The sequence below is a fragment of the Theobroma cacao genome, chromosome 8 (assembly GCF_000208745.1).
Source record: "Theobroma cacao cultivar B97-61/B2 chromosome 8, Criollo_cocoa_genome_V2, whole genome shotgun sequence".
NCBI classification, from domain to species: domain Eukaryota; kingdom Viridiplantae; phylum Streptophyta; class Magnoliopsida; order Malvales; family Malvaceae; genus Theobroma; species Theobroma cacao.
In genome coordinates this window covers 7939332-7963227 of record NC_030857.1, presented here as the reverse complement: position 1 = coordinate 7963227, position 23896 = coordinate 7939332, and the positions used below count along the sequence as shown (strand labels likewise).

The window sequence follows — 23896 nt, the reverse complement described above, 5'->3', positions numbered from 1 at the left end:
TAATTGAATTGAATATAATTTGAGTAAAATAAATTGATCCGATTGATCTATTAAATTTATTGGTTTAAAAAGGTTTAGTTCAATTGATTTATTTAGTCATTTTTCGATTTTAAAATTTTTGAACCAAATCGATTAAAAAAATCAAATTAATATATACAATATTTTATTCATTTATCTTGAATGTTAAAACTTAAAAGTTAAAACTTTAAAATGTTAATTTGATAGCTCATGTGAAAGTACATAATTATGTGAGTGAAAGCACAAATATTATATTTTTTTTATATTTGAATTATTTGTATATATTATAATTATAGATAAATTTTATAAATTTTACTTTTGTAACCAGTTAAATTAATTTGATGGTTATAATTATGAATGGAGTTTATAATTATACATTATTTGATCTAAAATTGAATCGATTGAACCAATTTGATGTTTAATTGGTTCAATATAATCAATTTTAATTAATTTTTTAAAATATTTGATTTATTTAGTCCTTAGTTATAGCATAGGGCACTAATCCAACCAATCAATTATTCACCCTTATTACCTAGAAAGAACACCGTATTGTTGTCTTGAACCAAAAGATGTCTGAAACCAAACAGGTCGATTAATGTCTGGACCTTGAGAGATCAATCGAGTTACACGTGGCTATAACTATTACCAACCGAGGCAGCTTAAAAGACGGGAGTAAACAAAAAGAGTACTCCACAGTGCACCGAATCAAATCCGAAACTGCTGGAGCAAGTAATCGGTTCGGTTGGAAGAAAAAAGAAACGGCTTATGATATACTAGTTTCTTATTGACCGAAGAGGGAAGAAGACTTTAGACCTTACCTTCTTACACTTTCTCCGCTTTGCTTCTCTCAAAACAATCTCCAGATCCAAATTCAATCTTACTATTATCGTTGAAGAGATTTGAATAGATGGAGTCATCGTCGACGAGTCAACCTGAGTTTGACTACTTGTTTAAGTTGTTATTGATAGGGGATTCGGGTGTGGGGAAGAGCACCTTGCTCTTGAGTTTCACTTCCGATACCTTCGAGGACCTCTCTCCTACCATCGGTAGCCTTATCCATTTCCCTATCTCGTTTTGCCTACAATTTCATTAGAGCTTTTTTTGGGTTAACTTGTTTTGTACACTGAAAATTTCTTGGCAGGGGTGGATTTTAAGGTGAAACACGTCACTCTTGGAGGTAAAAAGCTGAAGCTCGCGATTTGGGACACTGGTAAATACTGTCTTTTTCCAGAATATTTTAACTTAAATCAATTCTAAAATGATGTTTTGGTTTCCTGTTCCATTGTCTGTTTTGGGTTGGTTATGTTAATATCTGAAGAAATGTGTTACTCAAACGTAGTATTGACATTGGAATTGGGTTTCTAGACATATTGTTTGGGACCAAAAAATGCAATACCAATATGAGTTTAGAGCTGTTAGCCCGTAAGTTTTTGATTTAAAACGTTTTAGTTTTTTGAAATTTCATGTTCCCGAAGCCCATTACAATGCCAAACTAAGCTTTAGATAATTACAGTGCAGATAGTAGTGGAAATGGAGTCGAAAAGGTAAAAATTTTCCTTTTATATTGAGTTTATAGAGTAAATTCAATGTTGTTAGATAGTGATATTGCTGGAACTTGCTAAAGTGAATATGGTTTCTGCATATTTACAATAACTCTCTGGTCACTGTCGGTTGCAAAATTTGAATCAAATGTACATTTTATGATGAATTATTCATAAAAGAACTCTCTCTCTCTCTCTCTTCTTGGTTAACACCCGCATTCAAGTGTGAGGATAGGATGTTTGCAAAATTTGGCCTTTTCATGAATGCTAAAAGTTGTTTTGCATAAAATGAGTTGAAAAAATAAATTATTTTATCGTTTCTTCACTTTTTGCAGCTGGACAGGAAAGATTTAGAACACTAACTAGTTCATATTACAGAGGAGCACAAGGGATAATAATGGGTATGACTTCATTCATTTCTTGCTACTTTTATCAACTTCTATGGTTCAGTTATTGTTATATTTTTACCTGTGATGTGAAAACGATAGTTATGTATACATGTTGATCCATCAGATCTTGCCGTAAGAATTTATATTATCCATGAATTTATTTCCTTATTTCTCTTCTTGTGTTTTTTTTTTTAATTTTTAATTTGTAATCATGCTTTTGATGTTTGTAGTTCTATTTTGTTTATTAAATCTCATAATAATGAGGCATTCTAGGGTCATACTTTCTGTATCTTACTTGAGAGGACTGATGGAATGAACCTCACAAGCTGTGATAGATTGGGTTACATTTGATGTCAGCCCAAGAGACATTCATTTTAAACAGTGTTCTCAACCTAGAATATTCTGGTCCAGTTCCAAATTTTATTTGCAGGGTTCATTTTTTGTGACATTAGGCTAGGTTGGACTAGATAGGGTTGAAAAGAATATGTTTGACGTTGTTGAGGAAGACATGGTAGATAATGGATGCTGCTTTGAAAAGTCTCAGAATTTGGTGTACATTGATTTTCTCTCCATTTTATTTTTTGCATTTTTCCTACTTTTAGTTCTGCAAAAGACATGTCTTCTTTTATAAATTTTTTGGCCTTTGAAGGATAGAAATAAAATGAAATAGAATTGAATATATAGTGTTAAGAGGTGTGTAGCATTTGGAGTAACAGCTGATAGGTTGTGCTAAAGGATTCCTTGTAGGAATAATCATGACATGCATTTCAATCAATATTATGCTCAAAATATTAGGTTGGTTTAGTTTGGCTTCCCAAAGCTTCCACCAAGTGTTAACTCTTTGCTTTGAAAATTTAGAGCAAGTGTTGCAATGTGCTAGATGGCCTCAGGTTGGGTAAGTTAGGCCTCAAACTTGAGAGGTGCTGGGTGTTCTGATATATTTGAAAAGCTGTGTCAATTTAGCCCAACATTGGCTAAACATTTTGGTAGCAAAGTGAGGGTTATATTGCTTGGTGCAATCAGAAACAGCATCAGTCCATCATTGGTATTTCACAATCGATGTGTAAGTGTAACTGCTGTCTTACATAATCAGAACATAGATGAATTTAACTCCTGAAGAAAATTTACATAAAGTTGTCCTTCTGTTGATTGATTAAGGGAGGGACTCCTTGTTTGGATATACTTGAATACTCATCTGGTTTATTTATCTCTTTTTCTGGGGTCTTAGAGATTCCTTATATGATGCTAGTTATTATGTTCGTATTTGTACAGTGTACGATGTGACACGGCGAGACACATTCACAAATCTTTCTGACATATGGGCTAAAGAAATTGATCTGTACTCAACAAATCAGGACTGCATCAAGATGCTTGTTGGCAATAAAGTTGATAAGGTATAATATGAAAAGTTGTTATGTCCTTCAATTTTATTAAGGTTGTTTGTTTTTTTGTTCAGTATTGCTCTGTCCAATGGGCCTATTGATATAACTGGTGCTGTTCTTGATTGTTTTCTTAATATTTATGCCATATGATCACTTGTCAAAAAATAAGTTTGTCCCCATTTATTTTTTAAACCCATATCTACACCATCATTTACAGGAAAGTGAAAGAGTTGTCAGCAAAAAAGAGGGCATTGACTTTGCTAGGGAATATGGATGCCTTTACATTGAGTGTAGTGCAAAAACGCAAGTCAACGTGGAACAATGCTTTGAGGAGCTTGTCTTAAAGGTGATTGAAATTTTAGTGTCTTACATCTTATTTTGATTGTTGTATTGAGGAAATTACTATGCTATCCAACTAAAATATAACTTTGAGGAAAAAGGCAAGAAGTTAACGCTGTGAAGTGTAATCGTTTAAATATTATTCCTCTACAATGTTCTAGTTTTGGTTCCTCAATACTAGTCATTGGTCTTCAGTCACAACTCACAAGCACTATCTCATTAAAATATTAAATATACTGGTATTTTTGAGTAGTTACAGTATTACAGTCGAGCTTTGTGTATTATCCTAGTATTGCTACATATGTAAGTAGCAATATTACTAGAACCTTTTTATCCTAACATGGATGGGAGAATGGTTATGATTTTAAGTGCATGGACAAGCTGGTTATTTATTTGCTTAATTAATTGGTTGTTGGGATGCATTGTCCAGCAGTATTTACAGCCATGGAATTCCATTTTTGTTTGATTTGCTGCAAAATACTATTGCCAACTTGATATTAAACATCAGAAGGCTTCCTTCTGCTTCATTCAGTGAATATATTTGCATGCTTCTGGTCCGATTGACAATTCTGCAATCATGAAGAATCTGCAAAAGTTTTACCATAATTTTGGTATATTATCATGTCCAAACTTGAAAGGCATAATTTCAGGCCTCTAAGTGGATCTTCTCCTCCCAAATATTTAGTTGGTGGCAGGCATTTAAGCATGCTGTTTCCAAATTACTTCAACATCAACTGGGCATTTACAAGCATGCAAATGCATGCTCATACATGTAGACATGCTTGCTTAGTTTGGTTAACATGGTAATTAATGTTGGATTTGCAGATATTGGAAACACCAAGTCTCTTGGCTGAGGGTTCATCTGGAGTGAAAAAGAACATCTTTAAACAGAATCCTCCTCAAAATGGTGCTTCAGCCAGTAGTTGTTGCTCATAGTGATCTATCATTAACATGATGCAACTCTCTTCAGGTTGCAGTTTGTTTCCTTTATAGCTTTACCATGTTAATTTTGGCTTGTTCATGTGGGGTCAGTCTTTGACCATGAACTGTGCATTAATCTTGAATATCTAGTATTGAAAGTGATGATGTTCCTGCTAATATCTTTTTCTCCTGTTTCTGCTTTGCATTTGTTGTGGTTCATATTATACCACCCCGACCCATGGATCTGAAATTTGTGAAAGAGAAAGCAATAAATAAAAGCAAAGAAATCACAGGGATGATAGATTACAAAGTTTCCTCAAAACCATTATTCAGATGTGGGGAAGCATGTTGGACAGTATTCAGGGAAAAGGTGTGTGTTGGACAGCCCTAATTGATTCTAAAGCATACATCAAAATGGGAGGGCTTTAATGAGATGCCAGGGAGAGCACATGCGTGTTGCATATAAAACAAAAGAATGTATGATGCAAGGAACTATATTCTGTAGAGAGGCAAGCAAGGACCCCTGTTTAATCTCCCATTTTACCAGGAAAGGTGGGTTCAAACTACATATGCACGTGTTGTTAAAAGTGAGAGTAAGAAGGGACATTTATTTTCATTTTTCAAAGCATTAAGTCAACAGCTGATAAGACAATTAAGTATGAATGCGCAAGGGGAGGCAATACCAATAGTAAGCAAAACTGCCAATCTCGGTTGTCGCTGCACATTAACTAAGGATCTGATGAAACACTTTGACTTTGTTTCCTCCTCTATTCTAATACCATTTTACAACTCTCCTCTCTAAAGGCCCTCAATAACATATCCAATTAGATCCTCATTCTCAAAATAATAAAATAATCCGTCCTATAAGATTGCATTTAAAACTCGCTCACCCCAAACTAAATTTCATGAATATACACGTCAAAAGAAATTACGAACCTTTGCACAAAAATCTATTTTTCATTATTTTACCGATTTGTAAGGAAATTGGAAAAGAGAAGGGAGAAGGCAACATCTGATCCAATTCCAACCCAAGGATGGAAATGCTATTATTGTTGTTGTATGGAAAGTTGGGCCTTAATAGATTCGTTTGTTTTGAAATAAAATATTTTTAAGATTTATACTTATTTAAAAAATAAAAATTTGATTTTAAATGTAAAATTTTTTTAAGGGTAAGAAGGCGTAAGATATTCTTCAAAGAACAACAAAAATATTTTTATATTCAGTTTATGGGTATAAATTTGATGAGTATTAATAGTTAAGTTAAAATATTAAAAAAATATTAATATTTAATTTTAAAAATTTAATTTAAAATATTAATTTTTAAATTATACAACACTATTAAAATTAAAAAAAATATTTTTTCAATGAAATCATTCAATGCAATTGAATTTCTTATTTATAAATGTAATAAATCTCACTAATAATAATAATAATAAAAATATTTCAATGATCATTTGATTAATATATATTTATTATAGGTTTAAATCTTACTAATAATTATAATAAAAAATATTTGTTTTAACACTTAAATAACCCCATCATAATAAAAAATATTTTTATACGAACAATAAAAAAATATTTTTGGTAATTTATTTAAATAATAAAAAAATTATTAAATTTTTCTATAAAATATTTTACATAAAAAAAATTTTTATCCTAAGAATTATTTTTCGGTTAATGTGGACCCCAGTATTGCTCACAAAACCAAACTCTTTTCTGTGGGTAAAGTAAAGGCTTAAGGCCATCATCCCCCACCTCTCTCTCTTGCTTTCCTCCCAATACGCGGCACCCTGAGTTTGAAGCTGAAACAGAAATCATAATAATAATAATAATAATAATAATAATAATAAAAGATCGTTTTTGAAAAGGTTGTAAGGAAATTTTGTTACGTGTCTTTTTATCCTAATAGCAACCTGACGGACCCATTCGCCGCCTCTACCTCCTCCTTTTCTCCGCCAGGTGGGGATGCCGAGGCTGAGGCTCTTCCTCTTTCTCCACCAGCTGACGCACCGCAACTCCTACCTTCTACCTTTGAACCACCACCACAGCAACCGCCTCAGTCAGACCTTATGATATCCTCTAGGAACCCCGACGCCCTCTTTAGCGGTGGCGGCATCAGGTTCTCCCATTTCCCTTTTCTTTTTCTTTCTAGTTTCTACTAAGTAATCTTTTAATGTTAGCAGATAGAGGAGTATCACTTACTAAAATAATATATATATATATATATATATTATTTTTTTTTTTCTTTTGTATTGGATGATCAATTTAGAAGAAAGAAAAAATATTAGACATAATTTGTCTGCAAAAGTGGTGAATTATTCTAATTTTCTTTTTGTTAATTCCAAGATATATACTTATCATATAATTATAATTTTAAGTAACTCATGTTTGGTATAGTCTTTCGTGCTAAGGGTTATAATATTTTTCAATTTGCAGAAATGACTTTTTATCAATTTCAATGTACAAGTACAGTTCAGGGACCTTTATTATTTCAAATGGGGAATTTCTGTTCATATGGCTCTGCAAATGATGCACTTGCTGGCAATAATTTTATGCTAGATACTACTCTCACTAAGCATTTTATCCGAGTTAATTGTGTTATGCACTTTGCCCTTTTAATTGTTAAGTAAAATAGTTATAACCTTTTTAATACATCAACTGGTTTTAGTTCAGTCAATCTAGCTGTGGTGGGATGTTTCTTAGTGTGTGGGACTTAAGATCCGGGAGGAGTGCATAATGATTTTGTATTTAATCTTGTATCCTAAGAAATAGGATTTAGCTGATTGGCTTTTAATGTGTATGAATATTTTGCAATGTTATTGTATTACTCTTCCAAATTTGATGGATACACCTGTTTCATGTTGATCGAAAATGGGTTTGTATAAGATCTCAAATTCCAAGCATAAATTAAAATAAAAGGAAGATCCAATTGAATTTGACACTTGGTCTCTGTTGTGGCAAGGTTCTTAAATGGTGAATTGTGTGAATGATCAGATTTAAACTTCTGAAATTTTAAGTGCCTGTTAGTTCTGTGAAATCATATAAGTTACATTTTTTTCTTTGAAATTTTGTGGACAAAACTGTATATGAGAGGCTATTTGATCCTTCAAATGGAATGTTACATGGCAACTAAAATGTTATGGATCTTTTGCCAGCTTTCTCACTGGAAGTCAAAGTGCTAAATTCAGCTATGGATATTCCAGTTTCAAGGGCAAAAGGGCTTCAATGGAGGATTTCTACGAAACAAGGATATCTGAAGTTGATGGTCAGATGGTTGCCTTTTTTGGTGTTTTTGATGGTATGTCCCCACTTCTATGCCATTATTGCTAATGCGTTACATTGTTGTCTTCACATTATTCTTGACAAGCTACTATATTTTATGGTTTCAAATGCTGGTACATGTGGTGGTTTATTATTGATTTGCTTTCATATTTTTCCTCTCTGATATAGGTCATGGAGGTTCAAGAACTGCCGAGTATCTTAAAAACAACCTTTTCAAGAATTTGAGCACACATCCTGATTTTATGAAGGACACAAAGACAGCTATATGTATGAAGTTGAAGTTTTCACTTTATTATATGCTGGGGAATTCCTTGATCTTGTTTGTTTAGACATGTGGAAACATATATGTATATTTTTGTGTTATGCCAATGGATGTATATTTCTTTGTGGATATTCAGTAGAACAAGCTTTTGATTGCAGTTGAAGCATTTAAACAAACTGATGAGGATTACCTCAATGAAGAGAAAGACCAGCAAAAAGATGCTGGTTCAACCGCGTCAACTGCTGTATTATTGGGTGACCGGCTGCTTGTTGCAAATGTTGGCGATTCTAGAGTGGTTGCCTGTATGGCTGGATCAGGTTGCTGTCTTTTCTGCTAAGGCTGGGACTTGTTAGGATCATTTAGTCTAAGAATTGTTATGGTTAAATATTCAGACTTAAAAGGAATGTAACAAATGAAATGAGAATAAAAATTAATTAGTTCTGTGGCTCATATACCATCAAGTAATAGCTTGATGGTTGTCACATGTTAGAGATGCTATTATCCTGTTAGCTACTGAGACGCTTTGAAGGCTTTGGCTTGAACTATTTCTCCACCATTTGAAAGTACAAATATATGACGTCTGGATTTTACCTTACTGTATAAGCTTGAGAATATATGACAAAAACTTGAATTCTGTGGTTTTTAAACATTGGTTGAGTATATTTGTGCTTTCTGCAGCTGTCCCTCTGTCTACTGATCACAAGCCTGATAGATCTGATGAACGCCAAAGGATTGAAGAGGCTGGAGGTTTCATCATTTGGGCAGGTAAATACGCCTTTTTGCAGTCATTCATTCCCACATCTTTTCTATCAGATTGCATTCTCTGTATGCTTGTACTGTCATGCTGATGCATTTTCTTGGTTTCAATGTAGTCCTCTATGGACTAAAGGTTTTCATTGTGTAACTTAAGAATTTTCTTGTTCGGGTTATGAATTTGTTTTGCACTTCATTGCATTAAACTAGTATAGATTTCAGTGAACTGCTTTAGTATTTTCTGCATAATTGGACTGAAATTTGTGTTGAAGATTTTCCTGATGTGATTCAAAACTATTTTAGGGACCTGGCGTGTTGGTGGCGTTCTTGCTGTTTCTCGTGCATTTGGCGATAAACTGCTTAAACCTTATGTAGTTGCTGAGCCTGAAATTCAGGTGGTGTTCAGGTTTACATAATCTGAAAGTTTGTATTTTTCTTTCAGTCAATTAAGTTTGGTGTGAAAAAATGTGGCAACAGGTGCAACTCGAGGCAACTGAACCAATTATTAGTTTTCAACTGCTAAAGTTTCCTTTGTCTGCTGAGAAAGCATTCTCTCTCTCTCTCTCTCTTTTAATTGGAATCATAGCAAACTTTTCATCTAAAAGTACTTAGTATTGTTTACCTTACCAATGCTCAGGAAGAAGAAATTGGTGGTGTAGATTTCATAATCATTGCAAGTGATGGGCTTTGGAATGTCATATCTAATAAGGTGAGCATTTTTACAACATTTATTTCTTTTTCTAAACAAAAGAAACATAGAGAAACTTTGTATTGATTTTTTTGGTTGTATTTAGCATTCCGTAGTGCAACATCCATAGAGAGGCCTTATTTCTCAGTAGTTGTAAATTGGTAATTAACTTTTATGGAATCTAATCACCTTGATGTGTTCTCTTACTTGCAGGATGCTGTGGCCTTAGTGCAGGACGTAACAGATGCAGAAGCTGCAGCTAGAAAACTTATAAAAGAAGCTTATGCACGAGGGAGCTCGGACAACATTACCTGTGTTGTTGTCCGGTTTGACAGCTCGTGAACTTATTGAGGTTGTAATTTATCTGTAAATGATCACATCTCTATCTTGCTCTCCAGACGAAGCACTTTTATTATCAGTATTCTTTGTGTCTCAGGCGTTGAAGACTATTGCATGCAACAGAAGCAAGAAAATAGGAGTTTCTATGGATGCAAAATTGAGCTCCCTTCGGACATTGTGGTAGTTGACTAGTGCAAGAGATTCCGAATCATTGGTTATTGAGTGTTGTATGTGTTTGACACTTGGTTTGTTATAATTACCTAGCAATCAGCTCATGTAAAATTACTGATGTAGCTTTGAGACATTTGGAGGCTTCGATACAAGCCCTAGATAATCAAATTGTTTTCTCCATATTTCAATCTTTGTTTCTTTAGCCCCCCCCCCCCCCCCCCTTTTTTTTTTTCTTCAAAGTGCCATATAAGCAACCACATCAAATTTAGGTATAACCATTTTCGCACTTTGCTTTGGTGAAATTGTTAGTGAGAATTTCCAACAGCTTAGTTGAGTTGGATTGGATTTTGAGCATATATAGTGGAATGGATTGTTTGAACAGAGTGAAATTTCTGGTTGTGGATCAAGAAGAAGAGGAAGGTTAGGCAGAAAAGTCATTGTTGAGGGAGATTTCTATCAACCTCTCATGAAATGATTATTGTTTGGAATGACCATTAGTTGAGACAGTGTCATATCGATGGAATAAGGGAAACGGGATTAGTTGATTCATTCCTTCGACTAAATATATCATTAATAGTTTTGAAAAAGTAGAGAAAAAACAGTTTTTTTACACAATTCTTGACACTGAAATCGCCTGTCTTACTTTTACTTTTTGCCAATACTTTTGTTTGTTCTTCAATTTAATAAATGTTATCAATGTACCAAAAAGACAAAGAATTAAATAAATACGACACCAGTGTTAAAATAAAAAATTGTATTGTAATGCTTTTAATCCATTTCTAAGGCCCATGAACCTTTCTGGGCCGACTTTAGACCCAAAATCTGGAGACAGAAAACCCCTCAGGGTTTTAGGCCATTGTTTGAAGCAAGTTTTAGTCGGAACTGCCAGCAGAACCAAGAAGCCGACTCTGCCCGTCCGCCGCTTCCTTCTCTTCCTCTCTGTTTGTTTCTCCACAAAACATTTTCCTGGCAAAGAAAAACGATAGCAGCAGGCATAGATGGCTGCGCAAAAGGAGCTTCTGGTAAGCTCCAAAGCGGAGCTTAAACGGAAACAAAAAGAAAAGAAAAAGGCCAAATCAGGCGGATTCGAGTCGCTGAACCTAAGCCCCAATGTCTACAGAGGAATCAAGCGGAAGGGGTACAAAGTCCCTACTCCAATTCAGCGCAAGACCATGCCGCTTATTCTCGCTGGAAACGATGTCGTTGCCATGGCACGGACAGGCTCGGGGAAAACGGCGGCTTTTTTGGTGCCGATGCTGGAGAAGCTGAAGCAGCACGTGCCTCAGGGCGGTGTCCGAGCCCTTATTTTGTCTCCAACTAGAGATTTGGCCTTGCAGACATTGAAGTTCACCAAGGAATTAGGAAAATTTACAGGTTTTTTTTTTTTAATTTAAAATTTTTCATGAAGTGATTTTTTAACGTTAGTTTTGCATTACTCATAATTTATTTGTTAAATTATTGAATAATTAAAAGGTTGGAAAATTTTGTGAATATCTAAATGCATGGTTTTTTTAGCTTTACAGTAGTAAGAGTAATAACCAGACAGAACCTTAGCTTCTTCCCGTTAAAATTGATTAGGTTGCTTTGTGTTGAGTTTGAGAGACTACTAAGGGTTGTAAAACGTAAAGAAAATTCAATAAAATAGCATTAATGATAGAAAAAAAAATCCTAAGATGACACCCACATTATCTTAAACTGATTGCAATATTGCTAAGTTTTTATAACTGACTAAGAATTTGTTTTTGATTGGCCTGCCATCGTTAATGCCAACTTATCAAAAGCTGTTGTCTTTGTTGTAGATCTTTGTATTAGTTTGCTTGTTGGCGGTGATAGCATGGAAAACCAGTTTGAAGAGTTAGCACAGAACCCTGATATTATTATTGCTACTCCTGGTAGACTGATGCACCATCTAACAGAAGTTGACGATATGTCACTTCGTACAGTGGAATATGTGGTCTTTGATGAAGCAGATTCTCTCTTTGGCATGGGTTTTGCTGAACAATTGAATAAAATCCTTACCCAGCTTAGTGAAAACCGTCAGACCTTGCTCTTTAGTGCAACATTACCGAGTGCCCTTGCTGAGTTTGCTAAGGCTGGTCTGCGAGACCCTCAGCTTGTGCGGCTTGATTTGGAAACCAAGATTAGCCCTGACCTAAAGCTTATGTTTTTCACCTTACGCCAGGAAGAAAAACATGCAGCATTGTTGTATTTGGTAAGGGACCATATCAGTTCTGATCAGCAAACTTTGATATTTGTTTCTACAAAACATCATGTGGAGTTCCTTAATATTTTGTTTAGAGAAGAGGGTATCGAGCCTTCTGTATGTTATGGTGATATGGATCAAGATGCTCGGAAAATTAATATATCAAAATTCAGATCTAGAAAAACTATGTTGCTTGTTGTGACAGATGTTGCAGCTAGGGGTATCGATATACCATTACTTGATAATGTCATCAACTGGGACTTCCCTCCAAAACCCAAAATTTTTGTTCATCGAGTGGGACGAGCAGCAAGGGCAGGTCGGACTGGTACTGCATTTTCCTTCGTGACATCTGAGGATTTTCCATACCTTCTAGATCTGCATCTATTTCTCTCAAGACCAATCAGGGCTGCACCTACTGAGGAGGAGGTTTTGCAGGGTATGGATGGAGTAATGAATAAAATTGATCAAGCAATTGCAAATGGAGAAACTGTTTATGGGCGTTTCCCTCAAAAAATTATTGATCTTGTTTCAGATAGGGTTAGGGAAATGATTGATTCATCTGCAGAACTGAATAATTTGCAAAAAACCTGTACAAATGCTTTTCGCTTGTATTCAAAGACTAAACCTTTACCTGCACGGGAGTCCATTAAAAGAGCAAAGGATTTGCCTCGTGAAGGGTTGCATCCAATCTTCAAAAACATTCTGGAAGGAGGTGAATTGGTGGCACTTGCATTTTCTGAACGCTTGAAGGCTTTCAGGTAATTGATATAACAGCCTTTCATCTGCAATATATTTGTGCTTAATGTTTAAGTTCTCTGTCACTTTGGGCTTTTGTGTGTTTTCCCTTTTCACTTTTAATTTGTAAGATTCTGAAGCTGCAAAATTTTAACTCTACAATTACTGATTTACACCAGACCCAAGCAGACCATTTTGGAAGCTGAAGGTGAAGCTGCTAAATCAAAGCATTCGCAGGTAACTCTGCAATTTTTATTTGTGGCGTTTTCTTTCTATTGTCATTGAGTACTTTCTTAGTACATTAGTTGCCTTTTTTGCTTTTGGCTCCTACCTAGTCTGAGTCCTCTGCCTTTTCTTTCTTTCTTGCATTAGTTCAAGCTAGTGTCCTAGACAATTATGCCGCACTCCTTGTCAATTTTTCACTGACCTGAATGTGCAATCTGTAGTCTGAGATGGGCACTTACATGAATGCATCAAGGCATATAATCAGAGCTTAAAAGATCTTTCCAACCTAAATATTATGAATTTTTGTCCATTCTGTATCTTTTATGCTTTAGTCTCTAAAATGTTGTATTAGATTAATACGCTGAGAATATGGTGAAGCATTCCTGTCCTCTATTTTCTGCACACTATCATGTTGAAAAACCACAATGGTTTGCATTGTGTTTGGTTTAAATTGGTCAAAGTTGACCAATAGCAGATGAGATATGCCAAAACCAGTGAAAAAGACCTGAGGATCATAATGATGAAAATGAAGTAGAATTTGGTGCAAAGTTTATTTGGAAAACTTATACAGGATATTAAGGAGCCAAGTAGCGACAATTGCTTGTTCTTAGTGATTAAAAGAACTTTTGCATGCCAAAAGAGAGGGATCCCTTCAAACCTAAACTGGAAACTTTCTCATTATGTTTAATTGAATTGTTTGCATTCCTATTATTGAATTTCTAGACATCCCCATGAAGGAAAGTCGTAGAATGTTGAGGCAATCCTTTCCCTCATTTGGGGACATGATTTCTTTCTGCCAAGTCTTACAACCTAATTGCACAATGAATCTCATAAGATTTGGAGTTGGTCATGGCATTGCCATATTTGCAATGTGGTTTTCTACTTGTTCCTCTCCCCGGGGCAAATGTTCTTTCCTCGCTGTTATAAAGCAATGCAATAATTTCTTGACGGTCACATGAACTATTTGTTCGATATGATGTGAATTTTTTTCCTTTACCTTTGTGTATATCTTCCAAATATCTTTTTTATTTTTATATGTTTTCTTCATAATATTCAAAATGCTGCTTCTTCCCTCATTTAATATATTACATTGGAATTACGGCTTAATTGTAGGGTTCCTCAAGTCAGTGGGTCGATGTGATGAAGAAGAAGAGAGCTATACATGAGAAGATAATTAATTTGGTTCATAAGCAGCGCTCTAGCAATCATGTGGACAAGGTTAGTTTGGTGTTTGCAAAATGATGGTTGCATAACATTATACTTATTGAGTATTTGCTACCCACCCCACACACAAACTACACTTCTGATATCTTTATAGAATTCGTATCTGGTGTATAATTTTTCTGGCTCATTGCTAGACCTTTTAGTCATTTTTGGAATTATTTCAATAGTATGATCATTTTTGTGATCTATTTTCAAATTTCATGGTTGTTTTGAGAGGTCCTGAATCATGGTTTTGGAGAAAAAGGTTGACTTAGACCTATTGTAGTTACAGACATGGTTGATTATAAATGGTTTGAGCTTTTCTTTCAATGTTTTTATTGGAAATTAATTTTTTCAGTTTTTATTATGTCTCATTTTGTCTGTTCCTTGCTATTTAAGTTCATATTTAATAGTTGCAGGAAGGTCAATCTGAAGTTACTGCTTCGAAGATAAAGGAGATAAAAGGTTTTTTTCCTTTCCAGTTTTTAATTTATTCCTTCTAATTAGAGCTCTCTTTCTCTTTCCAACTGAATACCATGTGTTCATAGAGTGTTTATTTTATTTATTATCTATTTATATGGAGTGGAAGGGTGAAGAGGGTAACAGGAACTACATCTTATGATTGGAATGGTTGAGCTCATAAGAAATATTCTATGATCTTATGAGCCAGGTTTGTTGGCCAAATGTGAGATCCCTTTTCAAGTGGGGTAAAAGGAAACCAACACTTAACCAATGAGTAAAAGTCAGTAACAAATAGTTAAACAAAAATACATGTAACTAACTGTGTTTGTCCTAACAATTATATTTATAAATTAATAAATGATAGGTCTTCTCAGAGAATTTACTCTTTTCTGTTTCGTTCGAGATAAAAAGTTTTTATTCTCTTTTGTATATTTTAGAAGCTCGCGGTTCTAAAAGAAAGGCAACAAACTTCAAGGATGAGGAGTATTATATAAGTTCTGTGCCAACAAATCATGTACGTTACATTCATATCTTCCAACAGAAATTCTTTTCAATTGTGGTCTCAGATTGCGAATAATATACTATTGCTGGTTGTATTTTCTAATGTGAACTTTGAGTTTTGTTTTAACATGTGAAATCTGCTAACTAGTTTGTGTGCATATTGCTATCACTTTCAGCATATGGAGGCTGGTCTCTCAGTAAGAAGTAATGAAGGGTTTGGATCAAATAGGTAAAGTTCATATCCTGATATTTTCTTAGCTCATTTTGCATGTTGGTTCTTCCCCCTATCCTTGTGAGGAGTTGGTGATGTACAAATTTAAATTTCCTGGAAGAGATTGGATGGATGCAAGTATTTTGATGCTAGAGAATGCTTCATTATAAGTCATTAAGTTTATCATGCCATCTAAATTCCTTGTATAGTTGATGTCTTTTTGAGTCTTATCTGACCTCATTCTGTGTCTCACTTTATATCTGGTAATCACATTTACATTTGCATATGTTGCAGTGGAAGAAGATTCTGCTTTAATCAAGATGTGCATCTATGCTCTTACGCAGTATGAGAAAACAAAAATTAATAAAAAATTACTGTTTAAATTTGAAACATTATGCATGTACTTTGGGACTTAATTCTCCTGTCTGCAATGGTTGCACATATACTAAAATAATTTTTGTATTTGCAGGTTGGATTCTGCTGTCCTGGATCTTGTTGCTGATGATGGTGAAGGTTTGCAGAAACAAAAATCCAGATTTCATTGGGATAAGGTGCTTGGAGCTATTTGAATACTGATCTTTTTTAAGCTATATAAACTACTTTTTTTGGTTTTTAATTCAAGTCATACGAACCTTTTATGTGCAGAGGAGTAAAAAGTATGTCAAATTGAATAACAGTGAACGTGTTACAGCTAGTGGGAAGGTAATTTTTATTGTTGATTCTATTTGTGCCTGTCTTTCTGGATGATCACTTCCCTTTAGTTTCAACTTTCAAGCTTGTTGCTTTAAGATACGTTGGATGCCATCTCAACCATAGCCAGTGAACAATTCTGTTGCTATATTGAGCTATATGGCAATGCTCATTCTGTCATTCAAATACATCCCTGGCATTTTGGCTTCAGTCTCTGATGACTTTATTGACTGCTTTTATACCCATTGGTCATTTTGGTGCATGTGGCAGCAAATTTTTTTCTACCTTTCAATTATAAATAAGTTATTCTTGATGCTATTGATATTGTGTCATATATGTTAAGCAAGGTCTTCCAGGTAGTAAACAATGCTACTTTGATGGCTTAGACCTATAGTTGTAACTGATCTTATCAACTAGCTTTCCAATGAATCTATGCCAGGTCTTTCTCGTCCTTCACAAAAGAACATTGAGAGTTGTGAGATAACTTTATTGGGATTGTCTATAATTATTGTCAGGATGAAGGTGTAGTTTATTGATGAGGGTTTTTAATGATTCATGCAAAGATGGTGGACTAGCTCAGTAACTAACCTGGTGGTTTGGGACCTCTCACATTACTTTCTGTTGTTTGCAGGTTAAGACGGAGAGTGGTGCAAAAGTAAAAGCTCAGAAAACAGGAATATACAAGAAGTGGAAAGAACGATCTCACAGAAAAGTATCTCTCAAAGGAACAAGTAATGGAGAGAATGCTGAGACAGCAAACTCAGCAGGTAGGGCCCTGATTCCCCTTTTTTTCCCCTGTTCTTTTTCTTGGATACTGATGTGCTCCAATTTATTACTACTATATGTCCCAGATTAGTTCCTTGTAGCCATATGCAACATACACTTGATAGTGGATTTGATTTTTTCTCTGGTTCTACATCTCTTCGGTTTTTAGCCACGTGCTTAAATCTTTCTATCTGCTCTTTGCAAACTAATTCAGCTTCTGCTCATTTTTAAATTGTTTCTGCATTGGCCATAATGTTTGTGGCACCTTATCCAAGTTTTCTTTTTTTAGCTGCTTAACTGGACTATTACATCATTCTCCCAACATGATACTAGCTGTTAATATGGGACTTTCTCAGTTATCAAATTTGCACTGTAGGTAGAAAAATAAACATGCACAGTGCTTTTACAAACAGTTGGATGGTTGAACAAGTAACATTGTACTTTCTATGGAATGATAATAGTGCCAAATCTGTCATTACATTTATCCGTTTCCATTTCTCAAAATTGAATGTTGCCTGTAATGGCAGTTAGCCATCCCTCTTTGTGTTGTCTGCAACTGTGATACTTGTTTATGATGCTGCTAGTCTTGTGATGATAGAATGAATCTATTATTTATTCGGGCGAACAATATCATGCAGGAGACTATCGATTAGGAGGTAATGCTAGAAAGTTTAGAGGGAACAAGAAATCACAGCACTCTGTGCCTAATGCTCATGTGCGTTCAGAAATTAAAGATCTTGAACAGGTGCGAAAGGAAAGGCAGAAAAAGGCAAGTAAGATATCATTAATGAAGGGCAAAGGCAACAAGAACAAAGGTAAAAAATCTGGTAGGAGTGGTAAAAGAGGAAAGTCCAAGTAGCAGAAGCTTGTGAGATTCAATTGCCAAGAGATCATTGCAGAGTCACTGAGAGCAGATGACATATGATATTGGTGGTCACTAGCAAAAAGTTTTGAGCTTCCAACAATTGTTTTAATGGCACAACGGATGCTCATTCTCTTTTATTATATCCAGTTATATGGGCTGTGTTTATATATATGCCACACAAGGCTTTTTCCCCTCTTCAAGTAAGGGCATGTTCATCCTCTGTACCTTCTTCTCACATAAATGGCATTGTTTGGTTCATTTGTAAGTGCTGGAATGACTATTTTTGGAGAAACTGGGAAATGGTTATTACCGACTATTTCACCAGAGCTCGAATAGCCAAAAGAATTTAGTAGACAAAATTACTTTTAATCATTTTGTAAAATTATTACTTTCATATAATTATTCAACTCTAGCATGTAAAACTCTTTGTTTTCCGCGTCTTATTCTCTCTCTAAGTGGTGTAGCTGCACAACTGAATTAACAAGTACTCCTTGTTTTTCGCTCAGAGTTCGTTCCTTCCTAGTAATCTAAGTGGCCAAAACTTGTGGAAAAGCTTTAGCATGATCCAGCAATATGATCTATCTTCGTTCATAAACTGAATCGCTGGCCAACTTCCACATCCTGAAAGAAAGGATGAAGAGATTGAAGTTGGAATTTTAAAATTGATAAATACTTGTATTTGTTTGCGTCTTGAGTAGCCAATCTTTTGTCATCTTAAATTGCCCTCTTTTCTATTTTTTTTTCTTGCTTTTAAAAATATATTGTTGATGGCATGCACATTTGACACAATTTACATTTTTCCTGCTAATAGCAATAGTTTAAGGTCTCTCTATTAAAAAAAAAAATTCTCTAAACTATTCAGGGAAATTCAAGTAAACTTTTATATTTTTTTTTTTGCGTTTAAATTTGTGTATTTTCATTTTGAATTAAATAAGTCTTTATATTTTTATTTTGAAATAAATAATTTTTTATGATTAATTATTGATTTAATTAAAATATCATTTGTCATCGTATACCATGTGACGCTGACATAACATATTAACATATAATAATTGATAATAATATGACATGTGGACTGATCATAATTGATAATGACGTGACATGGTAATTTGGCATGATAATATGATCATGTGACATTTTTCACATTACACATTAATGTCATGTTAGTGTTATGTGGATATAAANTGAAAGAAAGGATGAAGAGATTGAAGTTGGAATTTTAAAATTGATAAATACTTGTATTTGTTTGCGTCTTGAGTAGCCAATCTTTTGTCATCTTAAATTGCCCTCTTTTCTATTTTTTTTTCTTGCTTTTAAAAATATATTGTTGATGGCATGCACATTTGACACAATTTACATTTTTCCTGCTAATAGCAATAGTTTAAGGTCTCTCTATTAAAAAAAAAAATTCTCTAAACTATTCAGGGAAATTCAAGTAAACTTTTATATTTTTTTTTTTGCGTTTAAATTTGTGTATTTTCATTTTGAATTAAATAAGTCTTTATATTTTTATTTTGAGTTAAATAAGTCTTTATGATTAATTATTGATTTAATTAAAATATCATTTGTCATCGTATACCATGTGACGCTGACATAACATATTAACATATAATAATTGATAATAATATGACATGTGGACTGATCATAATTGATAATGACGTGACATGGTAATTTGGCATGATAATATGATCATGTGACATTTTTCACATTACACATTAATGTCATGTTAGTGTCATTTGAATATAAAATGTCATATAAATATAAAATGATAAGTGGTATTTTTACTAATAACAATTAGTCAATCATTAATTATAAAAACTTATATAATCTTAAATAAAAGTATAGGAGTTTGTTTGAACGCAATGAAAGAATAAAGATTTATTTGAATTTTCTTAAATAGTTTATGAGTTTTTTGAACATCATGCCTAAATTGGAAATGTTTAATATTTGAAATGCAAATTAGTAAAATTTAGTTTTCGCATAAGAATATTCTTAAAAGGATAAAAAAATCCCTATCATAGCCATTTGAATGCTTTTTTGATTCAAATTTCAATTGCTTGCGTGCAAAGTTGGCATGAAATGCTAGATGTAGGAATGCTAGGACAATGCCGAAAACACTTGATTCATCTAATGAACATGGTTTATATATGTAACAACCCAAACTCAACTATTGGCCCAACAACTTTTTGGACCTAAACCACGTGGTCCTCAAAAACCTTAACTTCAAGTTGCTAGTAGTGATGAATTTGGATTGTTATATAGATCTTAACAATTACATTTACATCAGATGTGGGATGTTGGGCATCACAATTTTAAAATACTTTTTTTTTATAATTGGGGGAGAGGGGATTTGAACGTTACTCTTTAAGTAAGGGGATCATGCACTAACCAATGAGCCAAATGCTCGGATTTGAATGGGTGAGATTGTGATACCCAAAATCTCACATCTGATGTGAATAAGATTGTTAAGACCTATATAACAATCCAAACCCACCATTACTAGTAACTTAAGCTTAAGCTTTGGAGGGCCACGTGGTTGGGTTTGGGTCGTTACAATATATATTCTTTTTGGATTCCAAATCCTCTGTCCACATTTTTTGTCCCAACCCTCACAAATTGTCCAATGTTTATATTTTAGGTTAAATTATGTAATTAGTCTCTATATTGCGCAAAAAGTATAAATTTAGTCTCTGTATAATAATTTGTATGAATTGGGACGTGACATTTTGATCAAGCTGACATGGCACTAATAGAGATGATGTGCCATAACGTTGACATGGCAAAATGTTTACCTGGTAAAAAAAATGCTAACTCTCCACATGAGTTTAACAAAGAAATTATAAAAAACACCCTACCCCTAAATTAAAAATTAAATGAGATTAACAAAAATACGATTAAGAACTTAAAAAATCGATTAAGAGAGAGAAAAAAAACTTCAATCGAAAAGGGAGAATCAACTAGTTTTGAATTTGGAATTGAAAGTAGGAAAATAATGGGTTTTCTTTCTTTGTTCTTCTTTGCACAACAGGCTTCATCTCTCCTTTCTTTCCATACCAACAGAATGAAAGATAAATAAGGTAGAAGTATGGAATGGAGAACTTATTCCACAAGGTAAACTGAAGGACAATGCCAGCAACAAATCTCCAAGGTAATTAAAGTGTCATGCAATTCCCTAATAACCACAAGCAAGTAGTTTTCCCCCAGTAACCTTTGGAGGCTTACACTATATAAGTGTAAAGTGTCGTGCAATTCCCTAATAACCACAAGCGAGTAGCTTTCCCCCAGTAACCTTTGGAGGCTTACACTATATAAGTGCTTCAAGATTCATTTTGAATATATCCTTTTGCTTATTGGCTCCTTTAAATACAAGATAATTGATCAGAAAAACAAAGTAATTTGCTATTACAGTAGCTATTGTTAGCTACACTTTGTTATTCAAAAGCTACCAACCTTGGATGCTAAATGTGAAAGGAATCCACACTAGATCTCTAAAGAGCAACATGAAGCCCACTCTTTCAGCAATTATGTCCCAAGTGGAGGTCATGTACTCCTTATGAACAAAATAGTCTAGGATGTATAACAAACAAAATTAAATTAAGCATGCCTAAAATTCTGCACCAAAAGAAAAAGAAAGAAAAAAAAGTAATCAAGAACACAAATCTGGATAAAAGAATCAATTAATACATTAAAAATTACGTTTTTGGATACTATAAGAGAGAAGCTTTTGAGGCATGGAGTTTTCCTTTGAATTGTTCTTTGCATAGCTTGAGCAAAAATGGCACCTATATACATGAAGCCCCAAGAACACAAATCCCATACACAAACGTAAACCTAGAGATAATCAGCCAATAGAATACCTTCCAAATTTGCTATAAATGCCAAGAACACATTTATAACCGCAATGCAAGTCTTTTGGGTTTCCTTTCTATCAGTATGGATTACTTAGGGAAGGAGTTTGAGATTTATGTTTGAATTACTCATAGAAAGGGGAAACCTGTATGAGATTTGTCCCCAAAAGATGAGCCACGTCAATATTGTGCCATCTCAATATTATGCCACGTCATCTCTATTAGTGTCATGTCAACTTGGTTAAAATGTCACGTTATACTTAATGGTCAAATTTAATGGTGTTAGAGTTAAGGATTGAAATTAACAAATTGATAAAGTATAAGGACTAAATTCACATAAATTATTATACAGGGACTAAATTTATACTTTTTGTATAATAGAGGGGCTAGTTGCATAATTTAATCCTATATTTTATTATTGAGTTTTATTTGAGTTTAATTTTTCCCATCCTTTTCTCTTTTACTCTAAATAATCACATAAGCTAATTGTCAAATATTGTTCTTGAAAACTTTCAAATGTTTAATAAGAAAATTTTTTTAACATGACTTAAACTCAAACTCTCAAAATTCCCAAAATTAATAGTCAATTCCAACATTGTTATGATATATAATTAGATTATCACCTACAATAAGTCAAACTACGTCAAATTAAATTTCATTCAACTTCATTTCTTACCCATAAAGGCAACTTTCAAACTCCATTCACAACCCAAAACATAAGTTTTAACAAACCATTTGATTAAAAAACTGAACCAAAGAACTTATACAATCTCAAAGTTAAAAGCTTAAATCATTCATAATTGTAATATCTCCTTTCTTTTCCCTTTTTTAGAAAACTTATCTAAGATTGATTATTCAAGGAATCCAAAATCATATAGAATAACATCTTTTATGGCGACTACGATGGTCCAAACACAACAAGAGCAGCAAAAGCAGTGCTAGCAATAGTGGTTGGGTTGTGGGCGTTAGAGAAAGTGGAAAGTTTAGTGGTTGGGAAGGAAGGGTTAGTAGTGGTGCTTGGGGTGGCACTGCCATTTGTGGCTACTATGGATGGTGGGTATTGGGTAAATCCTATTTGTCTTTGTGGGGAGAAAGAAAAGAATGGAGAGACTAGAGAGAAATAGGAAAAAAAATGATAAAAGAGAAAAAAATAGAAACCAATATTAACTTAATAATTGGAAAATAGACGTGGAAATTTGTGAGAATTGGGACTTGAAATGGAGTAGAAAATAGGGACAGAGGATTTGTGGAGAGGTGGAATGGAAATTTCCTGTCCCGTTTTTGTGCTCTTTATTTATGCCCTGTCGTTTTTGTCACATAGAAAAATACAAAAAAACCAAAAGAATCACATTTCCTTGATATCTTTATGGTTTGCCTTTTCTCATTTTACTATGTATTTAACAAAAAAAAAAAACACACAAGTAAAGTGCTTGGATTAAGTATAAAAAAATGAACCATTGAATTTTTTGAAAAGAAAAATAACAAAAAAGTAACATCAATTGATTAAATGTCAAATTCTCTCTTTCAAGCGACAACTTCCTCTCTCGTACATCTTCAACCCAAGTTTCGACCAATGGACAGTAGCTGGATCCTCCTGAAAAATCATCGGCAATGATGCCTCCACCTGTTTCCCTTAAGGTGATCAAAAAAATTCTTCTTAGCCACCATTACTAATGAAAAACTGCCAATCATCCCTATCAATTGGGAGCCTGAACGTTATAAAAATAAACCAATAGTTGTTTTCTTTTCTGGAGAAATCGAAGAGCTATCACAACCTTTCAAGTTTTCTATCATTGGGAAGTTTATAAGCATGCCAAAATGGGAGGTTATTCAACAAGTTTTCAGGGGCATTGGTCTTTTTGGTGCCTATAACATTCAGTGGTTTAACTACAAACATATACTCATTAACTTATTGAATGAGTATGAACATAATTTCAAGAGGATCTGGGGCTGCCAAGCATGGTTCATAGCCAATCAAAAGATGGAGGTTTTTAAATGGAGCCTTGATTTGAATCTAGAAAAAACGCCATCTATTGTGCCTGTGTGGATCTCTTTCCCAAACCTAAAACTGCATCTGTTTGAGAAGTCGATGCTTTTAGCAAT

At 33.9% G+C, this 23896-nt stretch overlaps 3 protein-coding genes across 4 annotated transcripts; all 3 read left to right on the top strand.

The window, feature by feature from the left end:
• On the top strand, positions 703–4784 carry LOC18592479 (ras-related protein RABC1). The gene is made up of 6 exons (XM_007019242.2): positions 703–1064; positions 1160–1228; positions 1895–1960; positions 3221–3342; positions 3548–3676; positions 4495–4784. The coding sequence occupies exons 1-6, from the start codon at positions 926–928 to the stop codon at positions 4603–4605; spliced, it is 636 nt and encodes a 211-aa protein (XP_007019304.2). The 5' UTR covers positions 703–925; the 3' UTR covers positions 4606–4784.
• On the top strand, positions 6336–10273 carry LOC18592478 (probable protein phosphatase 2C 11). Its single transcript, XM_018126045.1, has 9 exons — positions 6336–6709; positions 7746–7888; positions 8041–8139; positions 8293–8451; positions 8813–8899; positions 9191–9282; positions 9525–9596; positions 9789–9927; positions 10012–10273. Exons 1-8 carry the CDS (start codon positions 6660–6662, stop codon positions 9915–9917), a joined length of 831 nt encoding a protein of 276 aa, XP_017981534.1. The 5' UTR covers positions 6336–6659; the 3' UTR covers positions 9918–9927; positions 10012–10273.
• LOC18592477 (putative DEAD-box ATP-dependent RNA helicase 29) lies at positions 10929–18379 on the top strand. Of its 2 annotated transcripts, none has more exons than XM_007019234.2 (11): positions 10929–11459; positions 11885–13046; positions 13203–13260; positions 14362–14466; positions 14871–14916; positions 15351–15427; positions 15591–15643; positions 16095–16176; positions 16271–16327; positions 16947–17082; positions 17719–18379. In XM_007019234.2, the coding sequence occupies exons 1-11, from the start codon at positions 11084–11086 to the stop codon at positions 17937–17939; spliced, it is 2373 nt and encodes a 790-aa protein (XP_007019296.2). In that variant the 5' UTR covers positions 10929–11083; the 3' UTR covers positions 17940–18379. The 2 variants fall into 2 exon arrangements, with proteins under 2 accessions (XP_007019296.2, XP_007019297.2); XM_007019235.2 differs by having other exon boundaries at positions 14865–14916.

Coding starts and splice junctions, on each gene's coding strand:
- LOC18592479 (XM_007019242.2), top strand. CDS start 926: ATGGAGTCATCGTCGACGAGTCAACCTGAGTTTGACTACTTGTTTAAG. Junction 1,229..1,894: donor GCTCGCGATTTGGGACACTG/GTAAATACTGTC, acceptor CACTTTTTGCAG/CTGGACAGGAAAGATTTAGA. Junction 1,961..3,220: donor AGCACAAGGGATAATAATGG/GTATGACTTCAT, acceptor GTATTTGTACAG/TGTACGATGTGACACGGCGA.
- LOC18592477 (XM_007019235.2), top strand. CDS start 11,084: ATGGCTGCGCAAAAGGAGCTTCTGGTAAGCTCCAAAGCGGAGCTTAAA. Junction 15,428..15,590: donor GTTCTGTGCCAACAAATCAT/GTACGTTACATT, acceptor TATCACTTTCAG/CATATGGAGGCTGGTCTCTC. Junction 17,083..17,718: donor TGAGACAGCAAACTCAGCAG/GTAGGGCCCTGA, acceptor AATATCATGCAG/GAGACTATCGATTAGGAGGT.
- LOC18592478 (XM_018126045.1), top strand. CDS start 6,660: ATGATATCCTCTAGGAACCCCGACGCCCTCTTTAGCGGTGGCGGCATC. Junction 7,889..8,040: donor CTTTTTTGGTGTTTTTGATG/GTATGTCCCCAC, acceptor TCTCTGATATAG/GTCATGGAGGTTCAAGAACT. Junction 8,140..8,292: donor GGACACAAAGACAGCTATAT/GTATGAAGTTGA, acceptor TTTTGATTGCAG/TTGAAGCATTTAAACAAACT.